General features: G+C 38.3%; 1 protein-coding gene across 3 annotated transcripts in view; it reads left to right on the top strand.

Annotated features, from left to right (window-relative positions):
* Window positions 1-24,577: 24,577 nt before the first annotated feature.
* SSBP2 (single stranded DNA binding protein 2) overlaps window positions 24,578-27,576 on the top strand; it is a 404,380-nt gene continuing 401,381 nt past the window's right edge. For all 3 annotated transcript variants that reach the window (XM_074204890.1, XM_074204891.1, XM_074204893.1), the window contains exon 1: window positions 24,578-24,704. In XM_074204890.1, coding sequence (XP_074060991.1) covers window positions 24,643-24,704 — 62 coding nt within the window. In that variant the 5' untranslated portion in view covers window positions 24,578-24,642. The remainder of the gene's footprint in view (window positions 24,705-27,576) is intronic.

Raw genomic sequence — 27,576 nt, forward strand, 5'->3', positions numbered from 1 at the left:
GTGATTCATATCAGTTACTTCCATATTATACTTAGCAAAGACCTGTTCACAATTGGGAGCACAGCTGCCAATGCCTTGCCTCCCTTGGTGCAGGAGCAGATAACTGAGGAGCAGAAAAAACTCTTTTGGTTGGGATAGGGATGAACTTCTGCAAATGAGTAGGCTCTAAGAATGAAGAGCTCACAGTATTACACATAGTTCTACTTCCTTAAAAATATTCATTTGTTTCCTTCTTTTGCATTTTTTATTTATACTTCTGTAACACTATTTTAAAAAATATTTTTTAATTATTATAGACTGATGCAAACAGATTGTTTAAGTAATTTGGTAAACTCCTTAGTGAATCTTTAACAATCAAAAAAAGAAAAAGAAAACCATCACTTTTACTTTAAGTTTAAGGATATATCATATGATTTCTTCATAGTCTTTATTGCTATATCACTTGAGTTTAAGTGTTTTATGATTCCTTGGTTTCCACTATATATAAAACAAAGGAAAGAATGTCTTCATTTATTTCTTGGCTTTTCTTCCATTAACTTACACTGCTTTCTTACTGCTCTTTAAAATGTTTTCTGTTTTAACTATAGACTTATATTTATTCTAAGCTTCACATTGGGTTTCATAATTATAAGTAATATTTTAAGTGGAGGTGATACACAACTGTCTAGGGTAATTTAGATGAGTACCTACTCAAAGAAAAAAGAATCAACTAGATATCTCCCTTGGTGTCACATTTAATTCTATAATTATTAAGAATAAAGAGTCAATCTGATCCAATAAAGTCCTCAAAACAAAACTCAAAATTTGGGATTATAAGTGTCAAGATATTAGGAGGCCCCCTGCCTGTGCTCTGAGCTTGGCATAGCAATTGTTTCACAGTAGCATTAGCTGGTCTCTGAGCTTGGACATGAATGAGATCCTGCTATGAATCAAACAACACATTTTTACTATTACCCCTCATTGTCAGGGCTACAGCTCACTGAGCATCCATGGGTAGAATAAGTATTGGGATCTCCCACACTGCTTTGGGGATCATTAGGGGCAGGACTTTGGCACATATGTTCTGATTTGCAAGCCATCTTCCTCACTCTGAAATTAATTAAACTTTTGTTTGATCTCTGACCCTCCTGTTTCTTGCCTGCTTTGTTCAGCTCTGGTCATTCCCAGGTTAGAAGCCAATTCTGGTCTGGTTGAAATAAGTATTATACTAAATAGAAAAATACATTGAAAATGTATATTTGGGGAGGCTAGGTGGTGCAGTGGATAGAGCACCGGCCTTGGAGTCAGGAGTACCTGAGTTCAAATTCAGCCTCAGACACTTAATAATTTCTACTCAAAGAAAAAAGAATCAACTAGATATCTCCCTTGGTGTCACATTTAATTCTATAATTATTAAGAATTATTAAGTGGCCTTGGGCAAGCCATTTAACTCCATTTGCCTTGCAAAAAAAACCTAAAAAAAAAAGAAAATGTACATGTACATAAAATCCTACTATGATGATTCATTGTGGTATGTAGGTTTCTTTAGAATCCTGAAGACTAAACCCTGGCAAAAAGCTTCTGGGATAATCCCAGCAACCAACCAACTAGTTAAGTATACATAGATACATGTCCAAAAGATTATCCAATGAGATTGATTTCGGGGGATGGCAACCCATAAAACAAAGAAAAATTTAAATTGGTCCTCAGTACTGTGGGTCTATTCTGTTTCAGCATTAATTGTAGCAGTGAAGGAAAGATGGCATAGGATGTTAAGAAGTACTTAGTTTTTGACTATCAATAAACTTTAAGTAAACTATTGATCTTCTAAATGTGAAATTTTGTCCAGTGATCATAGAGTAGACACATTGGTGGAAAAGTTGAATCATATCAATCCTGGCATTTTTTGCTTTCAACAAAACCAGAATAAGGAAGTTGAAGCTAAAAGGAAGGATGGCTCATAGTTACTCTTTGAAGAGATGAGGAAAGGAACTAGCAGTGTAAATTTATTATACAACCAAAGGCAATGAAAAATATTATTTCATAAGATTTTGTCATATATTTCAGTATGAATAACACATTTTTGCAAAAAATCCACCATGAGAATATTTGCAGTTTAAATTCCAAATTCCATTGCTGAGGATTAAGTAGAAAATTCTATGAAGAACTTGAAATGACCTAACAAATAAAAAATTTTTGACAATTCCAATGCAAAGGTGGGAAAAGGTGAGCATGGAGAGAAAACATATGGGAAATAATGGTTTAGGAAGAAGGAATGAGAGAGTCCAAAGACTTACAGTTTATATAGAGTTATGCTTTTACATCTTGAACACTTCCTTTGAGGAAATGTAGACACAAAAAGCACTAATTAGCACCAATAAGAATGAAATAGGTTGTATTTTAAAAAATAGAAAAAGACCTAGTACTGATGTGGAAGTATCTCTGAGGCTGCTGTTCATCACTGGTTCATCAGAGATACTTCAAACTTAGCAAAGAGCAAGAAGAAAAATAATAATAAGAAAATTAAATGGCATACAAGTGAAACAACTTAACACTGCACTATTTAAACAATAAATCAAAAATAAAAATGGGATGCAGACAAATGAAATTCTATTATAGATTGCTATAAAAGTTTTATTCATACATTTAACCACTAATCACCACGACACCAAAGAGACCATAAAAAGTAAGCAAATATCTACTTTTACTTATTGTCAAAGGTAAAACTAGGTTAGAATATAAGATGGTTTGCAAAAATATAAAGGAAAAGAATGGAAAATTATGAGTAGCAGAATCTCATAAAAATAGAAAAAATGATAGAGCATAAAACCAGTTTGGGGAAAGCTTGGCAAGATATCCAGCTAAGTAAGTTGCCCCAAGGACATTTAAAGATGAAAACTGGAGAACTACAAACAAAAGAAAAAGGGGAGGGGGAATTTGTAAAAATCATTATAATAAATTATTTTCCTATCAAGGTTGCTTGAAACACCACATGGATCTTCATATTCACATTCTCAGATATATTTATAGAGGAGGTAGAACAAATATGCAAAAACTGCCAGATTTAAAGATGTATATAAAAGAGAGATTAAGTAAGAATTTAAGGAAAGAGCTTCTCTGGTCCCAAATACATTCTACAAGTTTGCCTCAAATTCCACCAATCCATTCACTCTTAGAAGGGTTGATAAAGGGGAATATACCAGTATTGTTCACAGTTTAATATTTTAAAGATCTGTAATTATATCAATATGGATACTCTTTTTAACCATGCTGATGCTGATTTTACCCACTCAACTCTCTTGGAGTTTTACTAAAACTGAAAATTTGCCGTGACAAATCAGATGATGAGTCTTTCCCTTTTACCTATGTGACTCCTCAATAGTTTAGTAGGACCTGCAAGAGCTTATGATGTACCAGGTCAGTAGAACTTTAGTGAAGGTAGTGGGCATCTTAGTGTAAATTAATTTGCTCACTTCTCTAACAATTAACTTAGGTACCAAAGGATCAGGAGAATTGTTGTGAGTGGAGAGAGAAATGTAAGATAATTTTGGAATATGGGGCATTTCAGAGATAAGTAGGGCTGAGATCTTTGGAAGAGAGAATTTTTAAATTTATGGACTAATAAAGAAGATATTACTATCATTATAATGTAAATCAAGGTCTACTAGCACAATATATCCCATGAATTTCTTTTGAAAGGTATTGAAAAATAATATGCCTCCTTCAGCTACTAAGTTGTGCTAATATCTGAAGTTATGGTATAGCAAGTAGGACTAAACATTTGGTTCTATGAAATTTTATGCTAATCCCTAAGAAAACAGAAATTAACTTTTAATGCTACTAATATATTTGGTATATTTAATGAGCTATATTAAATATTCAAATTGATATATGATCTCAAAAATTCATAATTTCCTTCCAATGATGCAAAGCACAATCCCTCTATGACTATATTTTTTTTTTTAGGTTTTTGCAAGGCAAATGGGGTTAAGTGGCTTGCCCAAGGCCACACAACTAGGTAATTATTAAGTGTCTGAGACCAGATTTGAACCCAGGTACTCCTGAATCCAAGGCCAGTGCTTTATCCACTACGCAATGGGGTTAAGTGACTTGCCCAAAGCCACATAACTAAGTAATTATTAAGTGTCTGAGACTGGATTTGAATTAAGATACTCCTGACTCCAGGGCCAGTGTTCCATCCTTTGTGCCACTTAGCCATCCTTCAGGGATCTATCTTATTTTCTGAGGTGATTCCTTGTTTTCTCCTGACATCAGGAAGATGCTAATGGAATGCTCTGACTTTCCACTTGTCAAATCTGATTCTTGCCATATGACTAGTCCATTTTTAATTCCTTACAATAGGATCCATCATTATCCATCCATCCATTGTTATTCCTTAATGATACATTTTACTACTCTTATTCCTCAGAAATCCTCTTTGTTTATATGTTGTATGTTTCTCAAACCCACTTTATTGCTTTCTGTTGCCCTCTGGTATAATGATTGTCCCAATGTTATTGTATGTATCACTCCCATAGAGCAACATTGGCTGTTACTATTAAAAAGATGACTTTTTGCTTTCATGGGAGGCTTAAGCAAGTAAGAGGGATTTACAGTTTCCCAGAGGTAATGCAACCCACTCTACTTTTTCTTCTTTTCAATTTTAGACCCAACTCCTTGTGCATCTATACTGTCTGTTCTAAAAATGTATGCCAATGAAAAGGATCTATAGGTTGTCTGTCCCTATGTATTTCTGGTTTGTTTTTTTTATTTTGCTTGACTGATTTTTGATGTCTCATAAAGTCATTATCTTTCACTTGCCCAATTCTAATTTTCAAGAATTTATTTTCTTCAGTTAGCTTTTTTGTCTCTTTTTCTATTTGACCAATTCTGTTTTAAAGAAGTTGTTTTCTATTGCTATATGCTCAATCGTATTTTTAAGGAGTTGTTTTCTTTGTCTATTTGGCCAATTGTATTTTAAAGAAGATATTTTACTCAGTCAATTTTTATTGTTCCTTTACGTGCAGATATCTTGAATAACTCCCATTTCTTTTCCCCTTTTTTCTACTTGATTTTAAAAATCCTTTTGGATCTCCCCCCAAGAGGACTTTTTGGACCTGAGACCAATTCATATTCTTCTCTGGGGTTTAACATAAAACGCCTTTTTCCAAAGTCCTCTTCTGAGATGCTATTATTGCCATAATAACTTTCTATGGTTAGAACTTTCTTCTGTTTCTTAATCATGCTTAACTCTGTGGTTTTTAAGGTAGAGTTCTGCTCCTAGACCACAGGTGGCTCCTGTTCCAAACTTCTTGAGCTGGAAGTCAGAAACCTGCTCACTCCCTGGGGCCTCACATATTAGCAGTTTCTCTACTGCGCTGGAATTGCCAGACCTAGTCGAACACTGTACTGGAGGCCTGGAACTGGTAGTTTGCCTTCTATGCTGGGCCTGGAGGTCTTTCAGTTGTGTCGGTGGCCTACTGACCCAGGACCTGAGGACTCAACTGGTGATCTTTGCTGTGGGTGAGAGCCCCTCGCTGTCCCCCCTGTCTGCTCCAGACCACCCTCCCCTACACCTGAGGGGGACAGACCTTTCCTGAAATCCCTCCAAAATATCTTAAACTAGAAAATGCCCACTCCAGTTTTGGGGGATTCTGTCATGCCAGAATCCATTTAGAAGCTTGCTGAACATTTCTGAGGGAAGTTCAGGAAAGTTTCTGGCTTCTCCCTGCCATCTTGGCTCAGTCCCCTATAACCTGAGCATCTGAGCCGTAAACATTCTTCAACCAGTTGATTTTGCCTACATCGAGGTACCAGTCAAACTTCTTTGAGGGATTACAGATCTCTTCCAGGAAATCGCAATGTCCCTAGCCTTGTTAAAATTAACGCGTTGTCTGCAAACAGGAGCATCTGAGTGCCTCATCAAGCCCAAGAAATCCCTCTTTGATTTGGAATAGGCGTTAGGTCGTCATCATAGTGAAAAAGCAACTCCTTTTTATGACATACCTGATGTTTATTAAAAGAGGGCAAATAGGATTATTTCTGTTATATCTTCCAAAAAATCTTGAACAGTTTTTTTTTTTAGTTTTTTCTTTTTTTTTTCTTTACAGGGCAATGGGGTTAAGTGGCTTGCCCAAGGCCACACAGCTAGGCAATTATTAAGTGTCTGAGGTCACATCTGAACTCAGGTACTCCTGACTCCAAGGCTGGTGCTCTATCCACTGCTCCACCTAGCCACCCCCTGTTTCAAATATTTTGATAGACCTAACTAATATTGTCCCTTTAATTTTTTTATTCTGAGATTAAATATCCTTATTTCCTTTCGACTAACATATCAGCTATACTCAAATTAGGTATATTATGCAATTTTCATATTTTAAGTCCTATATAAATATGAGTAATAAATTTGTGATTAAAAGCAAGCATTATGTGCATAGGGGTATAATAGAAATTTTCCCAATATGTAGAGGAGAAAAGCAAATATGCCCCTTTTATCACTATTTCTTGATGCAGTTCTAGAAATATTAACTGTGCCAATATGACAAAAGAAAGAAATTAATGACCTAAAGATAGAAAAAAAGGGGAAATAAATCTTTATCTATTTGCAGATGATATTTAGAAACTTAGTTACTTAAGTTTTCTTAGAAAATCCTAGGGAATTGATAAAGAAAATAAGGGCAACACATAACCTTTAGCTAAGTGTGTTTGTGTGTGTGTGTGTGTGTGTGTGTGTGTGTGTGTGTGTGTGTGTGACAAAACTAGGAGGTCAAAATAGAAATGAAAGACCTACTCAACTATAAAATACATGAAATACTTGGTAGTCACTCTCTCAAAGTACCTTCAATATTTGTTTAGACAATTACAAATTATGTATTCAAGAAAGAAAATTTTAATAGCTGAAAGAATATTTGGTATTTTGACCATGCTAATATAACAAAAGTGATAATATTGCCAAAATTAATTTACAGGCTGCTAATTACACCTTGGGTTGTTTGCTGGGTCTGGGCTGAGGAAGATCTGAGTTCAAATCCATATTTAGATACTTACTAGCTTTGTGACCTCAGTAAGTCATTTAACCTCTGTTTGCTTCAGTTTCCTCATCTAAAAATGGGGATAATAATAGCACTTCCTAGAGTTGCGAAGATCAAATATAATGATGTAAAGTGCTTAGTGTAGTATAAACACCATATAAATGTTAACTATTGTTATTTTCATATTTAGTGATATATCAGTCAAACTACTAATTATATATTTTTGAGAGCTAGCTAAAATAACAATAAAATTAATTTGAAAGAACAAAATACATAGAATTTCAGAGAAGCATATAAAAAGCTAGAAATGAAGGGAGAAACAGCATTTCTAAACCTCAAACTATAATATAAAATGACTATCATCAAAACCATTTGGTATTGGTCTAAAAAAATAGAAAAATAGTTCAACATCTTCAGACTGGCTCTTCCCATGACAAGTTACTGTTAGGAATTCTTTTTTTTAAATCAATTAATTAATTAATTAAAATTTCCAATTACAAGCAAAGATAGTTTTCAGCAATCATTTTTATAAGGTTTTCGGTTTCACATTTTTCTCCCTCCCTTCCCTTCCCTCCCATCCCTTGAAAGAGAGCAATATAGTATAAGTTATACATGTATAACTATATTAAACACAAACTGATAGGAATTTATAAAAGTCTAGCAAAGGAGCAGAGAAAAAGTATCTTCTCATATCTCTTCTTGGGGGGATTGTTTGTTCTTCTTAATTTTATAACTTTCAGTTGTTTGGCAGCTGTTCTTTACATTTACATTGTTCTAATTATTGTATATTTTATTTTCTTAACTCACTTCACTAGTTGCATCAGTTCAGGTATATCTTCCTATGATTCTCTATATTCATCATGCATATTGTTTCTTATGGTACAGTATTATTCTTTTTTCTTAAATTTTATTTATTTAAGGCAATGGGGCTAAGTGACTTGCCCAAGGTCACACAACTAGGCAATTATTAAATGTCTGAGGCTAAATTTGAACTCAGGTCCTCCTGACTCCAGAGCCGGTGCTCTATCCACTGTACCATCCAGTTGCCCACCCCACCCCACACAGTATTATTCTATTTCATTTTTGTTCAGCCAAACCTCAATTAGTATTCATATATTTTTTCTAGTTCTTCACTACCACAAAAAAGAATACAATTATAAATATTTTGGTGCTTGTGGAGTCTTTCTTTCTTTCTTTCTTTCTTTTTTTGGTAAATGACTTCTATGGGTAATATGCCTCTCAATAGACTCTTTCATTAAAAAGTATAGGTATTTCAGTTCCTTATTGTCATAATTTCAAAATACTCGCTGGATTTACTGTACCAATCTATAGCTATACCCCTCTAACAATGACTATTTCCATTTTTGGTTCATTGTCAAACTTCCAGGTGTAGGTTGTTTTACATTGCATTTTTCTTATTATGAGTTTCACATTTTAAAAAATATTTTGTAACTTTTTTTAAAGATATTTTGCAAGGCACTGGGGTTAAGTGGCTTGCCCAAGGCCACACAGCTAGGTAATTATCAAGTGTCTGAGGCCAGATTTGAACTTGGGTACTCCTGACTCTGGGACCAGTTCTCTATCCACCGTGCCACCTAGGCGCCCCTACATAGCTTGTAACTCTTTCATGAACTTTTCATATTTTTTGACCCCTCATATATTGAAGAATGGCTTTTGACTAGTCCATCAAAAGACAGATTTGGAGTGATGCAATGGATAGAGCATTGGCCTTGGAGACAGGAGGAAGGGAGATTGAATCAGAAACTTGACCACTACCTTGTGACCTGATTGTCTTGCAACCAGAGCCATCTCCAGTCATCCTAATTCATTTCTGGCCTCTGGACCCAGATGGTTTGGAAAAAGTGAGGCTGGTGACTTAGCACAGCAGCCCTTCACTCAAATCCAAATCATGTGTTTGTCACAACATCACCTCCCTGATGTCATGTCCTTCTTTGAGAATGAAGGACAAACATCATCATCATCATCATCATCATCATCCCATGTTCTTGCACAATTAAACCTTCAAGTGAAAGGTCTAACCCATGCTGACTCGTTGCATGCTTGTTGTCCACATATCTTGTATACTAAATCTTTATCTGGGAGATTTGTTATAAAGACATTTTTTTTTCCTTTTTACTGCCTCACTTTGAAGAGGATAGGGCTCATATATGTAGAATATTGCATATGATGACTGGTTGTTTTTCAGTTTGTAGGTTGGTTTTGTTGAATTTTTTCCTTTCTTCTGCTATTTACTTATTTTTAAAGAATGACTCTCTAGGAGGGAGAAAGGAAGAAATACAGGGAGAAATTTAGGTTATGTAAAAATCAAATATCCCATAGATATCTGTTTTTAAAATGTTTTTGATGATCTCAATATCTTTATGGAATCACAGTCTTTTAAAGTTGGAAGGGACTCCAAAGGTCAACTAATCTAATTGACATCAGATTGAGTCCCTTTCACAATATTCCTAATAAATGTTTATTTAGACTGTAATTGGCAACTTCTAGTGAGAGATCCTCAGACAAAAGTAGAATTGTAAAATTAAAAAATTAAAAAAATTATGCTCAACATTCAGATTTATTAAACATTATTCCCCTTCATGCCATTTATGATTCTGTCACACTGACCTTGCTAGTCTCATGTGTAGCTCCATTTTTCTCCATGCTCTTGCAATGGAGTGCACTATATCTGAAATACGCTTTTTTGTTTCCATCTCTTAGAATCCCTTGTTGTCCTCAAATCTCAGTTCAAGTACTGCTTTCTACATAAAACTGTTCCCAATTCTCTAGTACTTAAATGTTATCAAGATCCATCCATTTCACCTTTGTAGCATCTCTATAATAAAACCTCTTTTCTCCTCTGATACTATCACCACCTCAGTACAAGCCCTCAACTACTTATGTCTAGACTCTAGACTATTGAAATAGCCTGCTGGTTGGTAAACCCACCACAAGTCTCTCCCCACTCCAGTCTTGCTCCATTCAGCTGACAAAGTGATTTTCCTAAACTATGAGTCCAATCATGTCACCCCCTTACTTAATAATCTCCAGTATCTCCCCATCACCTCCAAGAACAAATATAAAATCCTCTGGTTAACAGAATCTCCTCTATCTTTTTTGTCTTCTTCCTCCATATATCCCTCCATATACTCTTTACAATCTACTGTTCTCAGAACAAGACACTCCATATTTCAGCTCCAAGAATGTTTTTCTGACTGTTTCTCATGAATGGAATACTCTCCTATCTCATATCTGCCTCTTAGCTCCCCTCAAGTCAAATTCAAGCTAAAATCCCACCTTCTATGGGAAAACTTTCCCAATCTTTCTTAATTCTGTGTCTTCTAGCTATTGATTATATCCTATTTATCTTGTATATAGCTTGCTTTATATATATATATACATATACATATATATATATATATATATATATATATATATATATATATGTATTCTTTCTGGATTTTGTTTCCTCCATTAGATTATGAACTCCTTGAGGGCAGGGACAGTCATTTATCTAGTGGTGCAGTGGATAGAGTACTGACCTTGGATCCAGGAGGACAGGAGTTCGAACCTGGTCTCAGACCCTTGCCACTTACTAGCTGTGTGACCTTGGGTAAGCCACTTAACCCTGATTGCCTCACATCCAGCGTCATCTCCAGTCATCCTAATTCATATCTGGTCTCTGAACCTAGATGACTCTGGAAGAGAAAGTGAGGCTGGTGACTATTTAGCACAGCATTCCCTCACTCAAATCCAATTCCCTGTACTTGTAAATAGGCATCACCTCCTTGATGTCATGGTTTTCGTTGAGAAGCAGGACACACATCATCAGCACTTAGTCCAGAACCTGGCCTACTGTTGTTGTTGTTGTTGTTTTTCAGTTATTCAGTAGTGCCTGACTCTTTGTAATCTCATGGATTGTCCGTGGTGTTGTGTTTTTTTTTTTGTTTGTTTTTGCAAGGCAAATGGGGTTAAGTGGCTTGCCCAAAGCCACACAGCTAGGTAATTATTAAGTGTCTGAGACCGGATTTGAACTCATGTCCTCCTGACTCCAGGGCCGGTGCTGTATCCACTGTGCCACCTAGCCACGCCATCCGTGGTGTTTCCTTGGCAAAGATCCTGGAGTGGTTTGCCATTTCTCTCTCCAGTGGATTAAGGAAAACAGAGGTGAAGTGACTTGCCCAGGGTCATATAACCATATCTGAACCCAGGTCTTCCTGATTCTAGACCCAGTACTCTATCCACTAAGGCATCAAACTGCATGGTACAAATTGGGTACTTACCAAAATGCATTTTGATTGATTCTACTACAAAAACAAAACAAAATAATACTTTGATTTTATTTTGAATATATGCAAGTTGTGTCCTTCAAAGGATTGTAAACTTACAGAGGACAGAGGTATTTTTGTCTTTGATAAATCAGTGCCTAGTACACTAACTGATTGATTGATTAATTTACCAGTTGGAGTTTGGGAACAATAACAAATCATCTTTTGAAGTACTTTTCCATTCTCTGAAATTTGAAATAATATCATCTCAGTGACCATTTCTAATCAATAAAAAGGCTACTGAATTTGTGAAGAATACTATTTATTTTAAAAATGTTGAAAATATACAGTATTCTTCACATCATGATATCTCTACTCAAGGAATATGCAATCTTTCTGAAAAGATAGGAAAAACATCTATAAAAGTTCGATAATGATACAAGGATGACAAATGCTAAATAAAAGGAAAGTTTCATCATTATGAGTTGGCATGATCATGAGATGGGACTTTAGGTGGGCTCTGAAGGATTTGTAACATTTAGATAAAGGTTGGTTTAGTGGTCAGCCAAGCCAATAGTTGTTTGAATAGGAAATAGGAAATCCCTGTTCTTGGAATTAAAAAAATCAGGGTTTGAATTTGCCACTTAATAGCTCTGTGGTATTGGATGCTTCTTCTTTAGCCTCACTTTCTGTATTTATAAGATGATAAAATTGGACTAGAGCAAGGAGTGTTGTAATGTTCAAGTATCATGGACACTTTGCAAACCTTAAAGAACTATATAAATGCCAGTTAATGGTATTATTATTATTATTATTATTATTATTATTATTATAAGCTTTCTTCTAGTCTAGTGATGATTTTATTCTCTGAGTCCCCTACTGTATTCCTAATGAGTTCAAGTAATGTTTATATAGCAACTGAAGGGGATGTTGGCAAATGTCTAATAACTGGTTAATCTGTATATTATTAACATTTTCTTAAATCCAGGCAACCAATAAAACAATAAATTCAGTCATGATTTTTTAGTGATTGTAGTTTCTGGAAATTTAGCAATGGGCTTCACAAGAATTACATTGGCTTCTTGACATCCCTGTCTTAGAGACCTTCCAATTTTAACATTCTATGATGCTATAAAAGGGAAATAAGTAAGGTGTCTCTTGGGGATAGTGATGAGAAAAAAATTGGGGTAACTGTGGAGGATGTTTCAAAAATTCAAATCAATAGACATTTATTAAATTCAACCATATGTAGAGAATTGTACTAGACCCTGGCAAGATAAAAAATAAGACAAAGTAGTTTCTATCCTTTTGGATTTACAAAATTTCAGGGGACTTGTGACACAAAACCATAAGGAAATGACCATAAAAAGGGGAAAAAAAACCTGCCTGGAAGGTACAAATAGAGGGAAGTCAGAGGAAGGAAAGACTATCTCTTAATTGGTAAGGGAGAAGAGAATTGGGAAGAGTTTCATGAACTGAAGAACTTTGAATTTAACTGAATTTTAGCAGGCTAGGCAAGATTCTAGTAAATGGGAAAAGACAGAAGCAGATATTCTTGGCAGAGAATGGCAGGGAAGTATATATATATATTATATATATATATATATATATATGTATATATTGGGGAGCAATAAGAAATGTGGATATGATTCAGGATCCCTAGAAGGTTTTTGATCATCTAGGGAGTGATGAGGTAGAAATAAAGTGCCTTTTGTGTCTGTATCACAGGCATAAATCTCTTGAGGCTACAAGCAAATTTGCTTGCAAAGAAGAGATCAATGGGTATGGATAAACAGAAGAGATTTCTTTCTCACTTTCTAGACAAATTAAATGTTCTAAAATTTTCTATTCTAAAATTTTGTAAGTAAGTTGCTTGAAGTCAAACATTTCACTTTCTGGCTATTTTTCTCATTGTGGACATGGAACTTACATTAACTTGATACCATATACATATCCCTTTCTCATTAACAAAGGTCTAGTTAATCCAGGGGTCATTTAGGTTTAAGCATCCATTAAGCTATTTAGGTTATTATCAGTGTTACTGTGGGAAGCATCAAAAATCTTACTCTTACCATTTCTATCACTCAACCAATTTAAGTATTTAAATAATAAACAATTATTCTGTCATTCAGAGCTTCTCATTTATCATTAAATTCTTTCTTAATGTTTATCCTAAATTGTTCTTCTGAGTTGGACTTATTTGGGACAATAAATTGAAAATGCCTTTGTTAAATAAAAAACATGGAGAATAAAGAAACAGGAATATGAAAGAGAAACCAGAGGACCACCTGGAGGTATGTGTAGGAGAATAAAATGCTGAAAAATTATGTGCTTTTATTAATTTAATAAACCTGTTTTGATGTCAGTGTAATTGAATTGTTGCCACAAAATACTGGTCTCCTGTTGTTGCATAAATGTTAAAATGAAGGATGTTATTTCCAAAATAGGAGATACTAATCCTTCTCTAATAGTATGTTACAAATTTATTTCCATTATGCTAAGTAGCCAAAGTTGGTTTGCTTGTTTGATTTTATGCATTTAGGTACATCAGAATTTAGAATGAGCTGGGACTAAGAGTCACAGGCTCCTAGTATTTCCTGACCCACCCCTCTTTTTCCTCCTTCCCTCTCCTTAGTTACCCAAGGGTTCCACTTGTATAACTACAAGTCAACCATGGTAAACTCAAGGGATACAAGTCTCTAGATTCTTTCTTTTGTTGCTTTAAAGAGGAAAATCTTTAGCACTTTTTTTTTCTGTCTCTGCTAAAACAGAAAAGAACAGACCACTGATTAAAATGCTGAGAATTGATAGGGCCTCATAGAATAGGAGAAGCAACAGGAAATGTGATGCAAGGAAAGGGAAAGCGATACAATAGGAGGAGGAAGTGAATTGAGAAAAACAGGAGGAAGGAAAAGTAACTGAACAGCGGAATGAGTGAGGGAAAAAAATTAAAAATAGGTTAGAATAGCTATCCATATGTTTCAAGATTCGCTCATTTTTAGCCTAATTTCTAGAACTGGATAGCTTTCTTTAAAAATTGAGATGCTGAAAAGTTATTTCCTTTATAAGGCAGAGTAACAGCATACTGACTAGAGAATAACAGGCAGAGAAAGGGCTGGGTAATTCTGAACTTTATCTTCAGCAAATCATGTAGTGCCACAAAGACAGTCAGCATGATGCCCCACAGCAAGAATGGAAAGGAATGATAACGGTAAAGTTAGGACGAAGACAAGAACTGACTCATATAGAAGGTATAAGGGGAGGTCTTATCTCTTTCAACAAACAAAAGAGAAAAAGAAGGGCTTCGCCACATTTGTTTTCTTCTTAGAAATCAAAAGTGAGCTGAAACGACCATCTCAGTAACAGACAGAATGTGGGGAAATGATGAAGTCGATAAAGGGCAAAGCTTGAGAGGAAGATGGGTGGGGTATGATGACTCTGTTGTTGCTTAGAAGAATGTAACCATAAGAGCACAATCTATTGCTGCCAACTTTGAGTAAGTGAGACTTACTGAACCATTCTGTTGTGGCTCCAGCTCCTGTTTCGAATCCAACCTAACTCTGGAAGAGAAACATTATACCATGGTGTTTGTTCTTGGGTTCATTAGGACCTGAGTTTAAACTGTACCTCCATCACTTACTACTTTTGTGACCCTGACCTATTGTAACCCTGACCTATTGGTTCCTTACCAGTAAATAAGAATGATAATAGTTACTATTGTTCACAACTCTTCTTGTTAGGCTCAGATGATAAAATTTACAGACAGCATTTTGAGAAATATGAGTTGGAGAAAGAAATGACAAACCACTCCAGTGTCTTTGCCAAGAAAACTCCCAAATGAGTCTTGAAGAGTTGAAAATAAAATCCATTATAGATGTTTGATATTGTAGAATCATGGCATATCATAGATTAAAGGTTTGGGTGATGCTTTTAGGGGAGAGGGGTGGACCTACAATTTTATTGGTTTAGGAAACTCTTCGAATGGAAATTCACTCATAAAGGCAAATTAGTAACTCATTTGTAATGTAAAATTTTAGAGAATTTGCCTAGAGGCAATGAGAGGTAAAGAGAATGGAAACTATTCACTCCTCCCCAAAATTCTCTACAATTTTCTTACAATTTCTACAATTTTTTTACTTACTCACTTTTTGCAGGGTGGCAAGGGGGGGGAGGGAGGAAGTGTTAAAGAAGATCCAGAAAGATTTCTTGAAAAGAAGAAAAAAGGGAGAGAATAGAAAACTGGGAGGAGATGAGAGAAGTATTCTCTGAAACAGTTCAAAATTTTTTCCAAAGGAATGGGCTGAAATTGAACCCTACATTCCCCCTGAACCTTTTCTCAAGCATCTCCAATACCGAATCAAAATAATACACAGTCTTGTTCTCTAGTTCTATATGAAAAAAACAAACAAGAAAAGTAGATATTGTAAACGTCTCTCTCTGCCACAAATGATAAATGGTCTTTTAGACTAGGACTGGTCTCTCCTAAAGGAAAAAAAAATCTAACAACAAACAAATCTAAATTCCAAGACTTGACTATGATGCACTAGCTTGTGTGAGAGAAAGGCAAGGACAATAGAAGGCATTCAGAAAAGCTAGAAAAGTGGTTATAACTGTCCTGGAGTGATGTGCAAGTGAAAGTTTACAAACCCAGAACCATATTCTCCCTTGTCCATTCATCTTCTTACAACTCCTGTGCCAGAAATCAGAGACTCTTCTATGTCTTCTTCCTTCCCAGAACCTTGACCACACTAAAAAACTATGAGTACTAGTGAAAAATCATTTAAGTAGATGTATCCTCACTGAATCTTTAATTTCTAATTACCTCATACAAAAACAGAGGAATATTTCAGAAGTTACATCCCTCCCTTTAGAGTATATTCTAATCCAGGGAGTAGAAACAACTTTAGCCATAACACCAATGTTTTCTTTAAAAGTATCTCTGGGAGCCAAAGTCCAAAAAGATTGAGTGTAAGGCAAAAAGAGATTGGCTCAGAAAGGGGAGATGATGAAGAACTATCAAAATAACAACAGCCCTCCCATGATTCAAAGCTTTCCTCTTCCAAATCTCTGTTTTTAATTTTTGATATCTAGTAAAAGATACAAGGAGTTGATTGACATGTCTGGCTTTCCCAAAGATATTTAGGGGACCATTAGGATTTTAAATTTTATTAATATTTTCCAAATCATTTCTAAAAATATTATTCCCTTCCTTCTAATTCTGAAATATTCCAGGCTTTGTTGAACACAGGGCTAAAGGACCTTTAGAAATTTGGCCTGAGTCCAAATAAATTCAGGTGATACTACATTTAGTGTTTTCTTATGCTACACAATAATGGGATCTTTCTACCTTCTGCCCTCATCAGAAAATTCCAGTTTGCTATGGCAATAGCTGAAATATATACTTGACTGATAAAGGAACTGGCTGTGAATATGTGTAATTTAAAGGTACTTCCTAATGAAATATAAACTTAATGTACATTATTTTTATTTAGTGTCAACTATTGATATAAAATAACTGGCTTCATAGACATTTTGAGAAGTTAAAAATAAATTGCTTAAATATTTTTTATACCTGAGGAAGTAAATATCCATTTAATTGGTTCATCTAACTGACTAAAGATTTTTTGGATATTTTCCCCCCTTTGCCTGTGATTTAATGTGGAAAATTCCCAATTTAAAAATTCACTTCACCAATGCAGGTAACCCAATAACTCTGACTGGCTAGGTTTAATGACTTTAGTAGTCACTCAAGCTCTCTATAAAGCCAACAATATTATAACAGTATCAGAAACTAGTGGCTTAATGTACAAGTTCCTAATGCATTAGCAATGACGTATGTCAGAAAAGTTGAACCCAAATCTTATGGAAGTCAAGACTGAACTTCTTGGATCAGATAGGAAAACTGATATTGGGGCAGCTAGGTGGCACAGTGGATAGAGCACCGGCCCTGGAGTCAGGAGTACCTGAGTTCAAATCCGAACTCAGACACTTAATAATTACCTAGCTGTGTGGCCTTGGGCAAGCCACTTAACCCCATTGCCTTGCAAAAACCTAGAAAAAGGGGGGGAGGGACTCATATTACAGAACTATCTCTTCAAATTCTTAGATAATAAATAGCAGAATCTAATGTAAGGGTCGGGTAATTTAGTCAGTTAATCAATTGTCCTTATCCCATTTTAAGAAAATAATAAGGTAATAATAAGCCTCTAATGAGATGGAGGTATTTCTCAAAGACTAAGCAAAGATTTTAGACTAAGTATGAAAAGTCTTTGATCACTTTGAGAAATCCTTGGAAATCATTGGGTACACTGCAATAACATTTCTAGACAGTTGAATTTATTGGTTAAGAAAAGGTGTTTACAATCTGCAGGCTTGAAGGAGGCAGTTAGTTCAGAATCTGAGAGATTTAAGTTAAGCAGAAAGGAAACAACTTTCCATCTAAACTCTTCAAGAAGGAATTTTCTTGTCTTTGAACCCTGAACTTTGGTTTCACTCTGTCTCTTCTTTCCCCTTTTGACCAAAGAGGGACCTTTTGAACTACAGAAGACTTCCCGTCTTCCTTGTACTTTTGTTGTTGCTCATTCGTGACCAACTCTTCCTGACCCCATTTGGGGTTTTGTTGGCAAAGATGCTGGAGTGGTTTGTTATTTCCTTCTCCAATTCATTTTACAGATGAGGAACTTCTGCAAAAACAGGGTTAAGTGACTTGTCCAGGTTCACACAGGTAATAAGTATCTGAGGCCAGCTTTGAATTTAGGCAGACCAGTCTTCCTGACTCCCAGACCAGCATTTTATGCTCTGTGCCACATAGCTGCCCATTCTACCACCACAACCAATAACCTCAAGGAAATATTTGGAGGGTTCTACCACAAAGGCTTCCAGGAATAATATAAATTAATTCTTTGACATTCTTGCTCTCTAAGCTTGAGTTCATTTTCTCCTATGAACTTGTGGGAGAATATTACAGTGGGGCATGTTTTGTACCCATTTTTCTTATGCCACCTTAGTAATACACCTTCCTAAAAGCTAAGTGAGTCTAGCTATATGATACCAACTGTTAGCAGTGTGTTTTCATAAGCTAGAGTACTAGAAAGATAACATTCAATATCTCATTCTTACTTTTAAACTGGAGTTGTTTTTTTTTTTTTTTTTAGGTTCTTGCAAGGCAAATGGGGTTAAGTGGCTTGCCCAAGACCACAAAGCTAGGTAATTATTAAGTGTCTGAGATCGGATTTGAACTCAGGCACTCCTGACTCCAGGGCGGGTGCTCTATCCACTGTGCCACCTAGTCGCCCCTAAATTGGAGTTCTTAACATGGATCCCTGAACTTTTAAAAAATATATTTTGATAACTACTTCTATTTAATTAGTTTTCTTCATGATCTTACATATTTTATGTCTTTAAAAAATACTCTGAGAATGGGTCCATAGATCTCACTAGATAGCTAAAGTCCATGTCACAAACTGTTATGAAACCTTGCTCTACAGATCTGAAGGGAAATATAGCTGGCTGTGCTGAGTTGGTTTGGGGTGGAGGTTCAGTCTGCCAGTGGAAATTGGGGTTTTGTAAAGTAGCTCCAGAGTCTAAATCTAGCAGACTAGATTTAGAGCTGAAAGGGACCTTAGAAGTTTAACCAACCTCACTCAATTTACCAATGAGGATACTAAGGCCCAGAGAAATTAGGTATTAAGTGGCAGACATTCCATAGCTAGTATTCTCTGATAATATTTTTTCTCTCATATATTTTAATCAATACTTAAAGAAAACTAAACATTCATTCAACAAACATCTGTGTAAGGAGCAGGCACATCAAACTTCATAACATTAAATAAAAAGATGCCATAGGCAATATATGTAGCTGTTCAGAACTCAGTTTATAGACTAACTTACTGAGAGCTTATGAATATGAAGTAAAGTAGCTAATTAAAGCAACAATTTTGTTTTAATTCAACAATCTTCAGCCTCCATCAAATCAATTCTGAAAATTTTCCTAATGTCTTTACTTTTCCATGACTGCATATTGTGATGATTTGCATTATGGCGTGTAATGACACCAAAGAACACTATTTTGGTATATGCTAGCATGGCAGTTGGTGAATCTGACCACATTAGTTTGCTCTCTCTAAGAATAATGTTCCATAAGCTATTTTGAATGACACCATCTCATAGCATGTTCACATTTTTCTATTGAATAGTCACTTTTCAAAGAAAAAGGTGTGGTTTTTGTGGTGTAGAAATGGAACTTGCCGTTAGAAACAATAAATTCCACTGCGTTTACTTATGATTTTCTATGTGTTCTAAGACAAATTAATTGATTTTTCTGGGACTCAGTTTATCCCTTTATGAAAAATGCAGCTAATAGGGATATACCATAATTATTAAAGAATAAAATGCAGATTGCTCAAAAATGAAAAATTCCATGAGTCTAAAGAATTCTTTTCATATTTACAAGCGAATCCATTTTTTGAAACAAATGAACAATATTTTTGTACTTTAGAAGACTTGCCTAAAAGAAAAGGGATATAATTTTTATGCTTAAACTATTTTTAAGAAGCTCGTTTTTAACAGGTGAAAAATATTTAGTACTCTAGGTCAACAAATCTAAAGAGTTATGGTTTTAAAATAAATGTACGTGATTGCGATAATTAAATTCATCATTAGCCTATACTTAAAGTGGCATGCTCATCTAGATCTATATTTATCTATCTAGAAGAGTTCCACATTTATGAAGCTTTGTACGAAGGCAGACATTACTTAATGTAATTTAAGCTATGAAAAAAGAAAATCCTATATACATATATTTACTAAATTATGCTAAAAATTACACACATTCATATGTGTGAAAACACGCAAAAATGTCATCAGTCTTGAGCTCAAATAAGGCAATGCCTGTTTCAAAAGGATAAAAAATTTTCAAGAATTAAGAGGCAGATTCCAGAAGAATGAAATAGTTCATACATACTCAAACAAAAGGAAAAACAAAACAAGCCCAAACATTATTGAGGAAATGCAATGTTCTATACCTGGAAGAAAAAAGTTAAAAAAATATCTGTGGCTCAGCTGGTCATTATTCCCATACATAAATTCCAGTGCTCTTCATGCAGGTCCAAAGAAGTAAGCAATATTTTGTAAGCCATTAGGAAAAATTTAAACTACATCATTAAGCTTTAAAATATCCCATTCCCCATGCCCTACGTCCCATTTTTTAAAAAATGAGAACAAACAAAGCAAAGGATCTTCAATCCTGGTTCTGGGATCTCAGATTTGGCTCAGTATATGTGTTTCAAATCTCATTAATTACAATATTGGCCCCATGAGATGCAGTTGCTGCTGCAAAGAACACTCTTTGTACTCAAAATGATTTGAGCAAGGGCAAAGAAGCATTTTATTTACATGTGTAAACACTTAAAGAAAAACAAAACAGACACATTCAACTTTATGAAACTACAGAGATGTTTTAGCGATAATTTATTTGGTGACTTAAGCTTTAACCATACACTATGTAGTTTTAGTTTTACTTTGTGTATTTATTGTATGATAACATTCTTGTAAAGGTAACTGTGACATTAACTTGGCAAGTTCTGAACTAAGACCTTTTAGCATTTTGTTCTTTCCAGATACTAAGACCAAATTGTTCTGAATTCCATTTCCCACTGGGCAGGTCTGTAATTTATTTATTTTGGGAATACGAGAAAATGTGCCACTACTCAAAGGCCTCTGTCTACGTACCAAATTTGGGTCAAAACCAATAAAAATGGATAAATTAAATAATGGTTAGTAAACATCCCATCCTTTATTCTCTTTCCTTTTCCTTGTCTGAAAGTTCAAAAGGTAAGCACAAATGATGGAACCATCTGGGAAATAAGAGATCTGAAGCTGTGAGTACATGCTGTTATGTATGGTAATATTTTGTGTTTATTTTAACTACACGATTTGGCTATACAGGCATCTTCCATGTCAAGTTCGTGTTTCTGCCCATTCCAGCCTAGCACACCTCATTTCAATCTTATTATCCTGCTTTTGTAGCCTTCTCTTTGGCTATCTGACCCTGGAAGATAGCTTCCATATATAACACTGTTAATTGAAAAATTGCTTAACCTATCAATGATCAGTCATTATTAAGAACCAATTAATGACTTTATGTAGAATATAACTGTATTGTCAAGAGGTGCCATTTGCCACAGATTGATTCAGTTGTAATGGTCATTGTTTGCCATTAAGATAGCCCAACAATTTTTGATCTTTTGCACACAAACATGATCTAACTCTTTCTCTGTCTCTGTATCTCACTCATATTCACATCCAGGTCTGAGAGAAAGTGGCTAATGTGGTTTTTTGAATCATTGACAAGCCAGTGGACTTTTTGATTTTCAGGGGAAATAATGTTTTCTGCAGGTATAAGCATGAGGATGGGATGGAGGCCAGGACTTTTTCTTGAAATCCAAGAGCAACAGCCTATAGGGTTCTATGACTGATGGACCTGTGGGTTTAACTCATAATTTTCTGGCTTGGAGCCATTGGAAATTGAACATTTGAACAGTGGCTAAATAATATTAAACCTGATGACAGACTTTGAGGAAGGAGTAGCAACCTTAAGAACTTGGAAGTTTTGATAAGAAAAAATTGAAGAGGGACTTACTGGTTTAATCTACCTCATTACATTTCTTTAGAATCTGTATTTAAGAAGTTTAAATTATATTATACAGCAATCAAATAGGCCATCAGAGATATGAAGGATACTCATTCTACAGACAGCAAATAGTTTTCTTGGATATTCTTTAATATTCTCAAGTTAAAAGTGATTTTTCACTTTAGTTTTTATATTTTTTATTTGTAAAATTTTTCCTTTCTCCCCCCACTATTTTGCTTTTTTTCAAAAAATATTCTTATATTACTCTGTTATTTTCAGTCTTTATTGTCAGAGGAAGGGAATCTCCTGTTTAGAGGCAGCCTTGGCTTTCCAGTCAAAGAAGATTCTAAGCTGTAAGTCCCACCTTTCAAAACTTATTGGCCCTGCGACCCTGGGTGGTTAGTGCTCTTGCAACTCTCTAAAAACTTAAGTTGCAGACATGGAATTTCCTCATTTAAGAGCTCCCTATAGCAGTGAAATTATAAATGCTGTCCCTAGCCTTAGTCTCCTTGATTACTATGCTATCCTTGTTTCTTGATTCCTTTCATTTTTCTCCATTTCTTATTTTCCCCAGTTCCCTCCTTTCCCCTACTCTCCATATACTCGGTCTTTGTTATTTTCTATTTCCCAAGTCCGGTTGATTTATGCTTGGTGGAAGGCCTCCTTTCTGCCTCTCACTTTTTCCAGTTGCCCTTCCTTACCCTTTTATTGCTGTTTTATTCCTGTCCCTTCCTGCCAGTGCTCCCTACGATCCCATTTCTTTCCGTCCCATGTATCTCTGCATTTTTATGGCCATGCTAAGTGCTTCAAGCTAGATCTCGGGGGTAGCCGGGAGCCCCCTCCCCCTCCCATTTCGTGGTGCATCCCTGGATGTCTGCACCTTCCCGCCGGTAACCACCTCCCCCTCCCCATCCTGGGCAAACAGCCCCTGCCCGGCCGCCCCCTGCACTTGCACCCAGCCGCGGCCCCCAGCGGGGAGAGGAGGGTTCCACTGGGAATTCGTGTGTGTGTGTGTGTGTGTGTGTGTGTGTGCCTGTATGTGCCTGTGTCTGTGTTTGTGTGTGTGTGTCTGTGTTTGTGTGGGTGTTTGTATGTGTCTGTGCTTCTCTGTGTGTGTATATGTGTGTGTCTGTGTGTTCGTGTGTCTGTGCTTCTGTGTGTGTCTGTGTGTGTTTGTATGTGTCTGTGCTTCTCTGTGTGTGTATATGTGTGTGTCTGTGTGTTCGTGTGTCTGTGCTTCTCTGTGTGTCTGTGTTTGTATGTGTGTGTTTGTATGTGTCTGTGCTTCTCTGTGTGTGTATATGTGTGTCTGTGCTTCTCTGTGTCTGTGTGCTTGTATGTGTCTGTGCTTCTGTGTGTGTATATGTGTCTGTGCTTCTGTGTGCATGTATGTGTGTGTACATATGTCTGTGCTTCTGTGTGTATGTGTGCACACATGTCTGTGCTTCTATGCGCATATGTGTACATGTGTCTGTGCTTCTGTGCGTATGTGTACATGCGTCTGTGCCTGTGTGTACATGTGTGTACACGTGCCTGCCTCTGTGTGCATGCGTACATGTGTCTGTGTGTACACGTGTGTGCTTCTGTGTGTATGTGTGCATACATGTGTTTGTGCTTCTCTGTGTGTGCACATGTGTCTGTGCTTCTGTGTGTGTACATGTGCCTGTGCCTGTGTGTGTACATGTGTCTGTGCTTCTGTGTGTATATGTGTGTACATGTGTCTGTGCTTCTCTGTGTGTGTACATGTGTCTGTGCCTGTGTGCACATGTGCCTGTGCTTCTGTGTGCATGTGTGTACATGTGTCTGTGCCTCTGTGTCTACATGTGTCTGTGCTTCTGTGTGCGCGTGTGTGTACATGTGTCTGCTTCTGTGTGCATGTGTGTACATGTGCCTGTGCTTCTGCGTGCACATGTGTCTGTGCTTCTGTGTGCATGTGTGTGTACGTGTGCCTGTGCTTCTGTGTGCACACATGTCTGTGCTTCTGTGTGCATGTGTGTGTACATGTGCCTGTGCTTCTTGTGCATGTGTGTGCACACGTGCCTGTGCTTCTGTGTGCATGTGCGTGTGTGCTGTAAACTTTCCCCACGCGCGGGGGGCGGATGGGCAGGGTGGTCCCCCGGGCCTGCCCCCTGCTGCTGGGGGGCTCTCGGGCCGGGCTGCGCCGGGGGCGCGTGCGTGGGCGCCGCGTGGGGGCTCCTTCGCCCCCCGTGGCGCGGCCGCTCCCCCCCGGGGGGGCCGGGCCGCGCGGCCGTGCGGCGCCCCCGAGTCTGGGCCCGCGCGGGCTCGGGCCGCTCCGGCTCCGGCCTGGGAGACTCCAGGCCGCGCTTTCCGCTCCTCCCGGCGCCTTCTCTCCAGTGAGGAGCCTCGCGCGGGCGGCGCGGGGGGCGGGCCGGCGCTGGAGGGAACAGCCAGTTGTTTAAAATCCTTCTAGAGCAGTTTCTAATTCCCCCCTTGCGCCGGGCGGCGGAGGGGGAGGGGGAAGGAGCGAGGGAGGGGGAGGAGGGAGGGACGGCGGCTCCGGCTGCGGCCGCCGCCGCGCGCTACAGAACGTCGGGGGGAGGGGGGCGGGAGCCGTCAGTCTCGCGCGTCGCCTAGGCGACGGGGGCGGGGCCCGGGCCCGGGGCGTCCAATGGCGGGGGTGGCTGCGTGGGTCGCCATGGGGACGGGGCCGTTCCCGGGGAGGCTGTGATGGGTTGACAGGTGCGTGACAGTGGGAGCTGCTCTCGGCACAAGCATGTACGGCAAAGGCAAGAGTAACAGCAGCGCCGTCCCGTCCGACAGCCAGGCCCGCGAGAAGTGAGTGTCGCGGGCCGCGCGGCGCCCCCACGGCCAGGGCCGCGCGGGGCGGGGGCGGCGCGGGGCGCGGCGGGGGCGGCGCGGGGCCGGAAACTTGTTGGGGCGGCGCGGGGGAGCCCCGCGGCGGCCCCTCGGCTCGCCGAGTAACTTTGCGGCGGGGCCCCGGGGCGGGGGGAGGGGGGGCCGGGGCGGGGGGGGGGCGCCCCGCGTGGGGCCGCGGGCCGGCGGGGGCCCCGCCACTTGTGGCGGGCGCGGGGCGCCCGGGGCGGCGCAGGTGTGCGCCCGGCGGGGCCCGACCCGGCGGCGGCGGCGGCGGCGGCGGCGGCGGGCGCGGGGGGCCCGAGCGAGCGCCCGGAGCGGGCAGCGCGGCGGGCACCGGCCCGGCCCGCCCCGCCCGGCAGCCTCGTCCGGAAACTTTCCTCCGCCGCGGGCACAGGCGGAGCCGCTCCTCGGCGGGCGGCGGGCGGCGCGGGACGGGCCCCCCGCGCGGGCGGCCGGGCGCAGATGCCCCCCGCGGGCGGCCGGGCGGCGCCCCCGAGGCCGAGGCGGCGGCCGCGCCGGCGCCCGCCGTGCCCGCCGCCCGCCCGCGCTGCCCGCTCCGCGCCGGGCCTCCCGTCCGTGCCCGCCGCGGAGCGGCTCCAGCGGCACCGGGCCGTTCGCCGTGGAGAGCAGCGCGTGTGATTCAGACCCGCAGTCGTCGTGACATTCTCCTTTCCCCAAGTTTGCATGCTTTTCTGCTCGCCTCGCCCCCTCTTTCCAGTCCTCTTTTGTCACTCACAAGAAATGTGCATTTAGTCAACTTCCAATGCAAGAAAACAAACGTTGATTCCACTTAGTTTTGCTGTTTGCAACTAGCGTAGTCTGTGGTCCTAAGTACAACTACCCTTACGAGCAAAGTTATGGGGGCCCTGCTAGATGGTGCTATTTGATTTAAATACATGCCTTCTCCCATTCATTGCAACTGGCATCGGGAATTCTGGCCTTGATGAAGGAATTTGCTTTCTGTACTAAATTCAGGTGGGTGGGTCATTTTTGAACTCTTGATAGTGATTACTGCACAAAGTTGAATTCGATTGCATTAATTTTTAGATGACGATTGTTTGGGAATGGTGAAAATAGATTTAGCCACTTTTTGTTGTATAACATATATCTAGTTTTCTTTATAGTGCATTTTTTTAAAAAACAAATGATGAATTAAGCCTAAACATTCAATTTCCTCATTCTGTACTTTGTGACTGTTTAATTTGGATTTTTTTTTTAGTTATTTTAATTTATCAAATATAACAACTTTCTTGGGTATGGAATCTGAACTTCTCTTGGAGAGTAGAGAGGATACTAGACTTCCTACTAAGACTCTCCTTTTAGGAAAGAAGAAAACTCTACCTTGTTTCAATAGAGGCAATATATATACTAGTCCAGATCCTAGATTTAGATATTTCATAAATAAGATGAACAGAAAATTTCTGAAAGAGTTCAAAACATGAGTATGAGTTTAAAACATGTTTTATAATTTGCTGAGAAGCATTTTATAACTGGAGTTCACAGTATTCATGCTGATAGTGGATAACTGACAATGCTTATGCATAATTATGTTTTCCTTTTCATCAGGAAGTCCCTTTGTGAAGTACAGTACTCTTAACAAATTAATAGAATTTAGGGTCACAGCTTAAGTTTGTATAGTTTAAATAGGAAACTAGTCACTCTTCTAAACACAGTAAAGGGTAGGTTTTAATTAATATTTGTGTTTTTATACAATAGATTGAATTTACAAAGAGGTTTGAATTAGTCCTAATTATGTTTATGCTGTTAGAAATTCTCAGAAGAGAAAAGAAACAATATTTATACCACAATTTTGATTCTGCACTACAAATTTATTGAGAAGAATACGCGAGTACAAAAGTTTGTTTTTTTTTTTTTTTCTCAGTGACCACAAAAATAGATGCTCAGCATTTTGGTCCTTTTAGAGATTCCTTACTCTCAGTTTTTTTTTTTTTAAATTGGATCTGTGATTTCAACTGTGTAAGGATCTTCTGCTGAGGAGTTGCCTCTATCAATGCAATTTAGTCTTTAGAATTAAGTTATCTCACATTGAGAGAATCAGTGACTTGCCCAGGGTCTCTTCTCTAACAGATTGGAGGGAAACAAGCCTGTGCATTCTTGGCTTCAAGGCTACCTTTAGCCACTGTACACTGCTTTATAAATTACTTCTGTATTTATTTTATAAATGTTTGGTATAGGGTATAATGTTACAGGATAAGAAGTTTCAGGCTTTGCACAAATTGTCATGATAAGGGTTGATCTGATGTGACTAGATACATTGCTACTCAGGAACTCATAACATTTGATAAAGTTATGGTTCCCCCACCCCACCTAAATTTACAGGAACTGATTTGGGCAAGTCATCTAACTTTTCCATGCCTCAGTTCCTCCATTTGTAAAATAAGAGAGTAGGACTAGATGGCCTCCAAGAGCTCCTTAATGGTCCTGATACTTCTGCTAATACTGACCTGTTCTTGTGGTTGTGATGAAAAAGTGTGTGTGTGTCTGTCTGTGTGTGGGGGAGGGGGACTCATTTACAGAGTAACTCTTAAGGAAATTTTAAAAGTTTATCAGATATTGGAGATTGAGGTGGAAATCTTAATGTTGAGGAATCCCTACTCTTTTTTACACTGTTTTGCTAGTTTGTTGTAGGGGTCTTTAGTAAGAAGGGTGATACTGGTCTTTTTAACCTTAAAATTAGATAGAAACTTGAACAATATTTATGAAAGAATATTGTAATATTATAGTTTCTAACTTGTTATTGTCACACTGGAGCCTAAGACTACATGGCAGATTTCAAATTCATTGTTCGCTTTTTAAAATCCTTTAATGT

This window comes from Macrotis lagotis, chromosome X (genome assembly GCF_037893015.1).
Source record: "Macrotis lagotis isolate mMagLag1 chromosome X, bilby.v1.9.chrom.fasta, whole genome shotgun sequence".
NCBI lineage: Eukaryota > Metazoa > Chordata > Mammalia > Peramelemorphia > Peramelidae > Macrotis > Macrotis lagotis.